We start from the raw sequence: 12,859 nt of genomic DNA on the forward strand, positions 1-12,859 counted from the left end.
TCAGCTTTGTCTGGCTCATGACTTACATCTGATTCCATGTTCTTGCATTTCTCTCCCTTGTTCCGCTATATCCAGCTATTGGCTGGTAATATGAAACCCCGCTGCAACCCCATACCCACCCCGCACCCCCTAAGAGCTGACGTGTTCACACACACAGCTGAGCAAAGGAGCAAGAGGCAAGAGCACCAAAAGATCTGGAGGTGGTAGCAGGAAAAAAATTCACTGCAGATACTAATAGTCTTTCTGCCCCTAAAAAACAAATATATATGGCCCTTGGCTAAAACACCATTTGGAACCCCCAGACTAGCATAATTGTTTTATCTAATGCCCCAACTTAAAAAACAGTTTGTAAAATCACTAATTTACACCCTTTGAATTGTTATTGCTTAAGCAAATGGTTCAGTGTAGAAATACATTGCAGCTGTGTGCGACTTGGGTGTGGGTTAAAACAGGTACTGAAAGTAAAACTACACATGAACCTTGCTTTAGACTCGCACTCCAACTTTACTTGTACATCCACATGAAGAGGGCTGCAACAGATACCCAGCAGCTTAATGCCAACATCCTAAGCTAACTCTAAAGACTCAAATCTTGCCTTACACTTCTTATCTAAAGTGTATCAGCTTTTTCTTTTTTCTTTTTTTAAATTAAGGCAATGAAATGGCTACCGTTCCTAAAGTTCATTTTAGGGGAACAAAAATATACACCTTTTTCCTTTTGAACTTCAGGCAGCAGAACATAACATAGAAACCTGTATTACATAAAACATGCAACACCAGGCTGATGTAGAAAAACAACACAAGTTTAAAATACCATTTGGTGTTTTTTCATTGGATCACTAATTCAACCTTCAGAGAGGAAAAAAACTTGAATTAGCTAAATTGTTTACAGTTTTGTACGTGTCTACGTCATAATCTATGATGATTTTCAGTAACAAAAAAAAATAATCTGTAAAAGTCTGTCTGGCCACTCATGTTTTAAACCAATGGGGAAAAGGCACTGAAGCTATTTTTCACTGTGCCCATATTGGTTTGCACATTTTTAATGTCAATTTGCTGTTCATTCTTTACAACAAACAAAGTATGACAGATTGTGGCTAACACACAATAGCAGAAGCTGATTCAGAGTTGACCTCTCCTATTTCACTGTGTTATATCAAACTTCCAGGCTCTCTAAAATCTGAGATGGCTGCAAAGAACCCAGAAATAGTTACAAGGTTTAGTCAGCATTCAGCATTTCTCAGTGCATTTTGCAGAAAGGGTCTAAATGAGGCATAGGAGTTTTGTTGTTTATTTTACACAGAGAAGTCCACCAACATTGGCCATAAATTCCTCTAAACTCTTTAGGAAGGCCATCTTCTGCTTACGGTCCAGTGTAGGAGGAGTGCTGCTTGCAGTAAGCTTGTTGAAGGCATCTGCTAATCGCTGGTAAATGACTGGATCTTGTTGGCTTGATAGTAATGTTTCAACTAGCTCTGAATATTCTGCCTGTTGAGCAAACAGCAGCCATTAACAACATAGAAAATAAAATTCAAATCATCCTGTATACACCTTCCTATACCAGGACAAAGAACTGCAAACAAAATCAATTTGTGATGGGAAGTTATCAGCAGCTTTAAAATAATTTATATAATAATACTAGTGTACAGTACCACTTCTCGTATAGCCAGTGTAACCAAAAGGGCAGTAAAAGTAAATGTGGAGCTACCCTCAACATGCCCAAATTAGGTAAAACTCTTTAAAGGCAAAAAGTGGGGTAGATGTACACCTTACAGACTGAATCAGAGATGCATACGTTTTCATAAACAGCAGCTTACTTCATCAGATGCCATGAAGTTTTGTTGTCCAAAAACAACTACCCTATGGTCAGCAATGTAATGTCCAGAAGCTTGTTTGTCTTTCTGAAACTGAAGTCAGATCAGTGTTCATTCATTCTTTCACATAGGGATTGCTTTGCTTGTCCAATGTAGACAGCACAGGGGCATTTAGCAGATGATAGTGTATATCATGTTGGTACAGGAACAGGTGAATGGACTTTGGATGTTATAATTCACATCATTAGGTCCAGTGATGATATGGTCCATGTTGATGAGGGGGAACAGCTGGCATCCTTGTCCAGAACAAGGTCTGGTGCCTTGGTGAGAATAGGAGTTAAGAAGTCTATTATTGGAAAGATATTGTGGTTGGGGGACTAACTGTAAGCCAGGACAGATTTGTCTCCCATAGTACCTTGAGATGGTTATTATTTTTTCCAGGAAGGGCTGAGTTCATTATTAATGTGTCTGAGTAGGTGACAACCAAAGGAATTGGTGTTGTCCTTGTTTTGGAGTTGACATTGTAAAAGGTCAGAGTGGAGGCTGAATCTGGCTCTGTTGATTTAAGTGGCTACCATTTTACGCTTGTATTGTAAATGTAAGAATCCCTTCTCCAAATCCTTAAGGTGTGCACTCTGGTCAGTGGGATCAGCGCAGATATGGTTGTAACCTACAGCTAGGCTGTAGACACTGGATCTAGTGGTGTATTTAGGATAAGAGCTGCTGGTGTGGAGGTAGCTGCAGTGGTCCGTCAGTTTCTAACATGAACATGGTGGTGATATGACCACAGCAAACTTTCACAGTGGTATCCAAGAAATGAAGTTGCTGGGTGGAATATTCCTGAGTCAAGAGTGGCTGTTCTTAGACAGCAAAACCTTAAAAACCAACTTAAACAGGAAACTGCAGAGCAAGAAACCATTCAGAGACTGGATTGTGTTAGATAGGATGTAAACCAGTGGTGCTCAACCTTTTGGACCCACACTGGCCCCATGGGGAGTCCTGTGGGTTGGATGACAAGGTGCTAGGGACTGAATCTGACCCACAGGCTGGGGATCACTGCCCCTGATCTAAACCAAGGCTACAAATTCTAATCTCATTACCTGCATTAGCCTTTACAACCCATACGTCTAGGGTGACCACATGTCCAGCTTTGGCCAGATTCTGAAGGCTGGTTGGTCAACAGTTCCAGGCAGGTGGGCAGGCAAGCACCCCTGCCACTGTGCAGAAGCAACAAATGCAAGGACCTTGGATATGGCATCTTGAATAGAGTGACCATATGTCTAGCTACCTTCTGCCTGACTTTGGACTAGCATGGTTAACTACCTCTTCAAACCCTTCATGCTAGACCAACTGACTGATAAAGCAGCAGTACACCCCCGATAAAGCAGCAGTATAAAATTATAGGGAAAAAAAAAATCACAAAGGAACAATGGCTCAAATATGCAAGTAAGATTTTAAAAGATTTTGTTTCCAAATAACTATGGAAAATCTGAATCGTATGAGCCACATGTGGAAAAAAAGATTCCATCCCCATGAGCTACTATTTAGCAGCTTTAAATAAAAGCTTTGGAAATCAACTTCAAAGGGTGATGATGGAGCAACAGTTTTCTTTGTGGTACAATCACAGAGCCAGAGAGAGCCAGAATACCAAAACCTCATAGGGAAACTAGAATAAGGCATTGGTGGACGGAAAGGAATGTAATATAAGGAAAGTCACTCTACACAATTTTCTTTTTTTAGTTAGTGATAGTTGCTATTCACCATTTTACAGAGAAGCTAGCAAAGAACTGGGAATCAATCACAAAATGTGTTTTTTAGGGGAGGATTAACAAAGTAATGAAAGATGATGGGTGGTGACACTTTAAGGTAGTGGTCTCCAAACTTTTTTGATCTCGAACCCCTATCAGTCAAACATTTTTGAGCATGCACCCCCAATATATGTATATTTACATAAATATAAATAGAAGTTCTAATATTTTCTTCCCGGACCCCAATGAATCATCTTGCAAACACCCCACTTTGGAGACCACTGGTCTAAGGCGTCACCCTGCCCTGTGTTTGCCTAATTTCAGGCTAACTTGGCTAACCACCTCTCTAATTTGTACGTGGCATTGTGTTTGGATTTAAAATGCCTTCCTCATCATTTCTGTGGTGAGCCATGTTCACCAGCAAGGCTTGAAGCAGGGCTCAGACTGAACTGAGGCTGTTAAATGATCTGCCAGTCTCAGCTATTTTTTTTTTTTTTTAACAAATGCATCATTGGCAGTTGACTGCAGGGAAAATATCAAGCATATGAATGTGCATAATCAATGCAGTAAGTCAAAATGAGTTTGAAAAAAAAGCTGAGAGGTAGAAACCACTCCAATCTTGATAGTGAGGAGCTAGCACAGATGCCCAACAATGGTAGTTTAAATATAACTGTCAACTATTTCATTCCTAATGTTAAGAGGAGGAGTGCTGAAAATTCTGCCAAGTTCTCTCATTCTGGTAGCTGGGAAGTGAGTTTGGGAGTGTTAGTTTTGCCAAATCTCATTATATTCTCTTTTAAGTTGAGTTTCTAGAACTAAGTGCGATGTCAGATCCTCAGCTTTCATTAAACACTCAAGCTCTGTGTTTCTAACCCTTGTTGTAGAGAGCAATTGAAGACACGAGTCATGTACATCCTAATGGTAAACCAGATGCAAATGAAGAACCCCCCAAAAGTTATTTAAAAAAAAAAAATTCACAACTTTAGGTTACTCATTTGGAAGGTCTAATTCATATTTTTAGGTGGCTAGACATTGACAACATGTATTATGTACACTTGGAAATCATACATGTGTATGTTTTGAATACCTAAATAACCTACTTTGAAGCTTTAATGAAAATTGCCAGTTCTTCCTTTTCAAATAAACCCAAGGCTTTGAGATTCCCAAGCTGATTTTGTGACAGCTAGAGAGAAGCGCTCTAGTGAACACTGCTGAGAGAAAAATCTGTAACTTTCAACCTCGAGGAAGTTGGAAAAAAGAAAGGAGTAATAGGCTTCATAATCAGTCAGTATGAAGAAACTGCATGGCTGCTTTTCATTAAAAAGCTACTTTGTATCATAAGCACAGAGCCATAAAACCTGAGGAATGCTTAATACTTAAAAGGTTAAGGGACATACATTTGCAAAATAACTTTGACATGGTTCTACTCTAATTTTCCTAGAAAAACAATAATAAAGGTAAGACATGTCTAGAAATAAAATTGACAGACCAGTTATTTAACCATAATCCCAGACCTCAGCTGCTCTGAAGTTGGGCAGCCCTGCTTTATAACAAGTACTGGCAAATTTAGCTTTGATTCTGCATAGATGCAGGACATTAGTAAGCATCACAGAAGGACAGCCCATAGATGTTTTGTGGAATAGTCTACCTTTGTCAAAGCTAATAGAAGCCAATAGGCAAACAAGGAAATTCCAGCTGCAAGGAAGGAATGTACTAAGGATGAAGCTGATAAGTAAGAAAAGGTAGGATCCTCTTGTGCCTTCCTTCAACAAGTAAAAAAATCTACCACCAAATGCTGTTTTATAACAGAGGCATTTTAAATAGATGCACCAAAACTCTTAACATAGATAAAGACTATCTGCAAAATAGCTCCACAAAACAGAACACCATACCTGATGCAAACACACTAACGTGTAGAATGCTTCTCCTGCTGCAGTTGTCATTTCTGTATTGTGCTTTTGCAGTACCAGCATGTCAAAGACCATCTGAAAAAAAAACAATCACAAAACAAAATAGTTTCATTAACTAAAACACTGATTCTCAGTTACTGCTATAGATCAAAGTAGAAGGCAAAATTTTATTTGGGAAATTAATGATCAGAGTTTAGGAAGTCTCCATTCCATCTATCAGGTACTTTGTATTCAGGGGGCATGATGCTGTGACTGCAGTATATGTAGGTGCATCTTGCTTAGCTATGAACCAGTTGGCTCAGGTAAGTCTGGATAATTTTGCTGTCATGGCCTTGAATCCTGCTAGGGACCCTACATACTGTCTCTAGCAGTTGCCATCATACATCTTCACTGCACTCGTTACCAGGACTAGTTAGACTGAAGCTAGCTTAAGGTTATGCATACATATGGCACAACAACACTTTTGGTGGCAGTACAGATGCACCTTTAAAACTTTAAAGATCTGACAAAAACAAGAGTTCACAAGTAAGGACTTCTGGAAATATTTGCAACTAGTGCTTACAGAACTGGTCAAAAATAGAGCTATAGTGTTATAGAAACATGATCATTTGCAACAAGCAGGATATATTTACCCAGTTTGATCAATTGAAATGATTTCTGGTTATAATACAAAATAGGAATTTTCAGGGCAGAGGATTTGATTAGGAAGGAAAACATATTACGTTGTACTGAATAAGCAGGAAAAGGAGGCTAGCTTCTGCTGTGATAATTCAGGTATTTGGAGATGCATTCGAGTTGCAAACAACAACATTTTACTAGGTACAAATTTTAAGATAATTCTGTTCCTGCCTTCACACATCAGAAATGAACATGCAATACTATCTTCATATGTTACCACATACGTGATTCTTTATTGGTGCATGCATCCTATGTTTAGAAAGGACATATTTACAATTCAACAATAGGCCAAATACACAGCATTCAATATATACGTGGAGTCACCTGAAACACGTGAAAAACCCCATGCAAAAAATTACAGGTGTTAGTTTTTCAGTTTGTGTAAAGTTACCAGTAAGGCAATACGTTGCTAGAAAAAACCTGCAGTATTACAGGGATAAAATAACACTGTTTACTAAGAAGTGGAGTTCTTTAAATATATTTCTTCCAGGGAGCCAGCTTAAGATTCATGTCCCATAACAGGTGAACATCAAACCATTATAAATGTAGCCTTTTAGCTCACTACATGTGTCAATGGGCACTGTGGCTATGACAACAAAGGGAAAGATCGCCTCACCCGTAGTCCTTTCTTCAGGAACTGTGAAGAAACTGAAAGAAGGAAGAATGTGATTCTGCAGGGGACTAATACTTCATGAATTCCAGATATTCTAACTCAAGCAGTCTTTGTCATGGAAAGGATCTCTACAACAGGGTTGTCCAAGATCTGGCCTGTGGAGCCCCATCATCTTCTCCCAGGTCTGAGTTGACCCAGACGATGCATGCAAGTCCCACCCTGGCTAGTCCCAGGACCTGCATTGTACACAACACCTGCCCAGGACCCACACTGCACTGGTCCTAGACTGGCTGGAGCAAGCACCTTGTGCTGTGCACATCCCAAACCAGCCAGAGCAGGCACTGATTACAGCATGCATGGGGTGGAGGGTGCGGGAGTCCATGGGCCCAATCAATGCTGTGGACTGGCCCCATGCCACTCATCTGACCTGTGGGCGAGTTTACACCCCTGCTCTACAGACTTCCATTCTTAGAAATGGGCAACCAGTACAGAGAGTCTTGGTGGAGGAAACTTGAGAAGCAACCCTAACCAATCTGCTTTATTAACATGGATACTGGATCTAGTTTTTAGAAATTGGAAGCTGTCTAGGCTTTTTTCTAAAGATAGATCCTTGAACAAGCACTGAGATCTCCCAGTGGAGAGAACTTACATATACAACAGATTTCAAAGCCCTATTTATCTATGTATGGTCAGTCTCTGGGGGGAAACATCTCAGACTTTTCTCCAAAAACCACAGCTCTATAAGAGAAAGACTTAAATGAACGGGTTGTTTCTCAAGAATAACATTAGGAGGCTACCAATCAGGTTTGTCAAGTGCTGTTTTCAGATCATTATAATGCTCAAAGAAATAGAAGGATAGTGAGGAAGGGAAGTCGGAGAATTTAAGGCAAAGTCAGAGAAGAGAGTGATAAACAAGTCTGTCCATTTGGAAGACTAAGATGGATAACGTATTAAGGCTTATTGTTCATTCTCAGCCCAACTGACAGAGTTATCAAACAAGATGTCATGAGCAATCCCTAAGAAGCTCAGACGTTAGCAAGTGTGCTGTAAGAAAACTGAGGCCCCAAGCAAGACTTAGTCTGCACTGGAAGAGAACAGCAAAATAGACTTTTAATTAAACATTTAAACAGGGGATGATCACACAAGTTTTCTGAACTCACTCCTGTCTGGTAGCAACTGACCGTTTCATTAAGACCCACCTGAATAAAAAGTTGAGCAGGTTGCTCAGAAGGGTTTACCCTGAACCTACTTGGCTAAAAACCATGTAGTTTCTTTAAATAAGAAATCAGAATAAGAAACCTTTATTTTTTTCTATTTTAAGAATCAGTCATTCTCTCTCCATCCTATTCCTGTTGCTTCTTCATCTTCATCTATCCATTCTTAAACTTAGAAGTACGCTTCTCTACACTGGTCTAGTTCTGAGTTAAGTATTTAGCAGACTTCACTGATATTTAATAAAAACCTTTAAATGAATTCCAAAGTCAAATTTACAGAAGTAAAATATGAGTTGAAGACCAAAAAGTTCCAGGTCTCCATCAAAGCTGGCAGGTAGCTGCACACACATCACTCCCCCTTTCTGCCTTCATTTCCCCTTGCCTGTCTCTATTTATATTAAGTTCTGTAGGCAGGAACTGCTTCTTACAATGAATGTGTACAGTGCATAACTTAATGGAGGCACTGGACCCATCATCACTCTGTATATTTTTAATTAAGCACAATAGCAGTGTGACATAATTAGGTATCTTACCTTAAGAAAGTGCCTTGTTGCTAGAAAGAGGGATGAATCTGTTTCTTGTGCTTTTGCACATTGTTCTGCTAATGGTGTTAGAGCTTCTAGACAAAGCTGGCACACTTCAGAACTCATTCTGATATTAAGTATTAAAGAAAAAGAAATGTGTGACTTATTCAGTTGTGGTAAATTTCTCAATAGCTTCATTAGCAAGTGTTTTAGTGAGCACACATCCTTGGATCTCATTTTCACTACAGTGCTCTTTAATAAAAAGAAATCTTTGTTGCCTTCTTTTCTTAGCTACACACTCTAATGTAATACAACCCTCTGTGACATAACATTTTCAGAAAGAGTCCCTTATGGTCAAGCTTCTCATCTGTTTATGGCACGTGCCACAGATTAGTGAAAATGGCCCTCCCATTATAAAAGGGAAAACCCATTGGCAACATGACAGGAAATACTCTGGAGGCAGCCCAGTAGAACAGCAGTAGTGTTTTGCATTGCCAGCTGAGCAACTAATTCAGGAATGGCTTTGGGATACCAGCTGAAGGGCTTATGAAGTTACAGACGCTATGAACTGAAGCAACAGTAGAAAGTGTCTGCAAGAACATACACCTCAAGCCATTTACAAGCTGTATTAAAGGAATGCTATGGGTCAGGAGAAACTCAGGGAAAACTAAAACCTCAGTGGATGCTACTGCTTCAGCAACTTTTAATAATAAACCGAATGCAGAGGTTAACTTCAGAATGAATATTAACTATGGCAGAACAATTATAAATACAGAGCTTTATCAGAGAGAATGTGAACCAGGAAAGTATCAGTTTTAATGATTTCTTCATTAAAGCACTTTTCATTTTTTCCCACCCTTTTGGCTGTGCACCCATACAGTGTTAAGGATACGATGACATCCCTAACTCCAGTGAGTACATTAGGCTTTTAAACAAGTCTTCTGGAAGCTGTGGAATTTTCTCTGGGAATATTTCACAGATGAAGGTGATTAATTTGTAGTACTGATTACACAGAGATGGAAACTGTCAAAAGAAAAACACTGGTAATTTTAAACTCAAGACAGTTTATTGTTTTACTAGTACTTGAATCTCTATGCAGCTGAAATTCTGATCTGGCCTATTTGCACCAGACAACAATAATTGCAAGTAAGGTAGAAACTTATAGGTTATGGACATTAATAGTGAGATACATTTGATTTTTTAAGGAAGCCATACATACACACACAGTGTGTACATGACACAAACCTGTCATAACATTAACTTATTCAATATTGCCTTACTAAGAGATGCAAAAGTGATAATCAGTTACAAAACACATAATATATACGTACTTGTCCAAATGTGAATAGTTTTAATAATTAAGATAAGAGCTAGGTAGTCGGTTCATGAACAGATGACAAAAGGTTACAGGAGAAGACATATGATGAAAAAGAAAATAATATCAGGAAAACAAGCAATGCAGACTACACCAGGTACATTATATTAATTTAATATACTAAGTAACCCTATATATGGGCAAATATGGAATAAGGTTTTGAAGTAGTCCAGACATCTTACAGACAAATAACTTTTTTAGGGTATCTTCACATGTTACTAGGAAAATGCCTTGTATATAGAATAAACTTAAGTAACTCATTATTTTAATCTGCTGGATTAAAGTTAAAAATCAAGTAGAATATACATTAAGTATATTTATTAAAATATGAGAACTTCTTACTTTGAGCAGATCCTGGGACATCAAAGGTAGAACTAAATTAACTCCATATAAAACAACATCTGCTGCTGAAACAGATCTATTTGCAGCTTGTCCTGGCTCATGTCCTCTAAATACTTCATCTATAGGAAAACACATGTACCTTTACTGTTAACATGTTAATATATTAAAGAGAGATTACATATATTGAAAGGAAGTATCATAAATTTATGCAAACCAGACTTTTTTTTAAATTACCTAATCTCAATCCTCTCTTCTCCTTACCCCAGGACTCCCAGCAACACGATGTAAAAACAAGAGTAATTAATGCTTGTTGAGGTTGCCATATGACTGTAAGCTAACTCCTTTTGTGCCTAAGCATCTCATAATACTATATTCCAAAGAAACTTCAACAACAGAAAAAAACCCAGATACATTTCTACTCAGCAACAGGATAACACAAAAACTAAAACTTTGTTCACTTTGAGCTGAGGTTTCATTCTTGCATTTCCCATTACCAGTCAAACAAATATTCACATCCATACAAACTTCAATTCATCTCATGCCACCTAGCCATCATAACACATGAACATGTTAAGTCTCTTAAGTTTTATGACCAACTCAATATTAATTCTTCCAGGTAACTAACTGCAACATGCACATACAATTCCAGGTATCCCCAGCTCAAAAACCCAGTCTGAATCCTGATCTTCAACAAATGAGGTTACATTTGCCTAGACACGTCTGCCTAATGATAAAGTTCATATCAATGTTATTTGTAGAATAAAAATATAGGATAGGGTTTAGGTTGTGCTTCTGTGAATGTAAAGAACTGAACACAGGCACTGAAGTTGACTGTACCTAGTTCTCACCTGGATGACTCAGAAGTATGGTGAGAGACATCTACAAAAATATCTGGCTAGAGAGAGATCAGATTTCAAAGATTTCATAGATATTAGGGCTGGAAGGGACCTCACAAGATCACTGGGTCCAGCCCCCTGCCCAAGGGGTAGGAAGTCAGCTGGGGTCAAAAGATCCCAGCAGCATAGGCATCCACATGTTTCTTGAAAGTGTCCAGAGTAGGTGCTTGCACCACCTCTGGGGGGAGTCTATTCCAGGCCCCAGGGACTTGGACAGTAAAGAAGTTTTTCCTTATATCCAGCCTAAAACAATCTTGCAGGAGTTTGTGACCAAGGGAAGACAAGGTCCAAAGGAAAATGTCTGTTCACCAGGGCACCCCCAGTTCCTGATACACACCCTTATGTACTTACAGGCTGCCACCAAGTGACCCCAGAGCCTACGCTTTCCAGGCTGAAGAGTCCCATGGTTCTCCTCATAAGGCCTGCTCTCATGTCCTCTAATCATGTACGCGGCTCTCCTTTGGGCCCTCTCAAGCTTCACCACATCCTTTCCGAATTGTGGAACCCAAAACTGGATAGAGCCTCACCAGGGCCAAGTAAGGTGGGAGGATGACTTGCTGGGTATTGCTTGAGATGCATCAGTAGATGCAAGCCAGAGTTTTGTTTGCTTTGCCGACTCCGGTGTCACATTGGTGGCTCATGTTCATCTTGTGGTCCATCATGACCCCCAAGTCTCTTTCAGTTGTGGTGCTAGCGAGCCTATAAGTCTGATGTGGCTTGTTTCTCCTGAGGTGGAGCACCTTGCATTTTTCAGTGCTGAACACCATCAGGTTTTGATCCACCCACCTTGCAAACCTGTTAAAACTGGCCTGGATTGCCAGCCTATCCTCTAGGGTAGTGGTCTTCAAACATTTAAAGTCGGAGATCACCTTTGGAACTTAAAAGGAACCCAGGTCCGTGTGGTAAAAGGAAGGGGAAAGGGCCGGGGTGGGGGCAGATCGAGGCCCCAGCCCTAGCCCCACTCCCTCCCTCACTGCAGGGGCCTTGATCTGCCCCCACCCTCCTAACTGTGGTGAGGGAGGGAGTGGGGACGGAGACAGAGCCACAAGCAGCTTGTCCAGGGGGTGCAGAGAGAGTAGGGGCATGCAGCCCAGGAGGGCACAGGGGGTGCATGCAGTGGGTGGCACTGCACTGTACCCGGTGGAGGTGTTTGATTACACTGCACTCAGGCTGGGTGGCAGCGGTGCTGGGAGTGGGGGTTGGAGGAGGCTATGGCAAATTTTGAGGTGGCTGCAGCTCCTCCACCATGGCCCTACTCCCAACACCACCACCTGGCCTGAGTGTAGCATGACCAAACACCTCCACTGGGAACAGCATGATGCCATCCTGGCCCCAGCCTACAGCCTGCCCTGTGTGCAGATCTGGGGGCATGCGCTCCCTGTGCCCTCCCAGGCTACGTGCCCCAGCCATGTGGGGCTTGCCTCTGCCCCTGCCCCACTCCCTACCTCACAGCTGCTACAGCCACCTGTGCTGCTCCATGTTTGGATGGGACATGTGCCCCCTGCCCCCAATGTGTGTGCGGTGGAGGCGGCTGCTGCTGTGGGCTGGGCTTTGCGCCCCAAGTCCCACTGCAGTTGGCCTGGGAGCGGCCCGATTCCACATGAGTCCCACCCTGGGCTGAGCCTCATCTTCTGCCCACCCAGCAAATGGACGCATGTGGTGTTGGACTGCTTCCAAGCTAGCTGCAGCAGGGCTCAGGGGGTGAAGCCCAGCCTGGAGTGGCACCTGCCTCCACAGCGCACAGAT

The 12,859-nt window shown here is 41.0% G+C and overlaps 1 protein-coding gene across 3 annotated transcripts in view; it reads right to left on the minus strand.

The window, feature by feature from the left end:
• Positions 1-829: 829 nt before the first annotated feature.
• Positions 830-12,859, minus strand: part of XPO4 (exportin 4) — a 143,665-nt gene continuing 131,635 nt past the window's right edge. The window contains exons 18-22 of one of the 3 annotated variants that reach the window (XM_019524536.1): positions 10,218-10,336; positions 9,393-9,523; positions 8,510-8,621; positions 5,454-5,546; positions 830-1,487 (exon numbers count right to left, since the gene is read on the minus strand). In XM_019524536.1, coding sequence (XP_019380081.1) covers positions 1,290-1,487; positions 5,454-5,546; positions 8,510-8,621; positions 9,393-9,523; positions 10,218-10,336 — 653 coding nt within the window. In that variant the 3' untranslated portion in view covers positions 830-1,289. Of the gene's footprint in view, positions 1,488-5,453; positions 5,547-8,509; positions 8,628-9,392; positions 9,524-10,217; positions 10,337-12,859 lie in introns of all 3 variants that reach the window. The other 2 variants (XM_019524535.1, XM_019524537.1) reach the window with 2 other exon arrangements.

Source organism: Gavialis gangeticus, unplaced genomic scaffold (genome assembly GCF_001723915.1).
Source record: "Gavialis gangeticus isolate Ggan-Ray unplaced genomic scaffold, GavGan_comp1, whole genome shotgun sequence".
Taxonomy (NCBI): domain Eukaryota; kingdom Metazoa; phylum Chordata; order Crocodylia; family Gavialidae; genus Gavialis; species Gavialis gangeticus.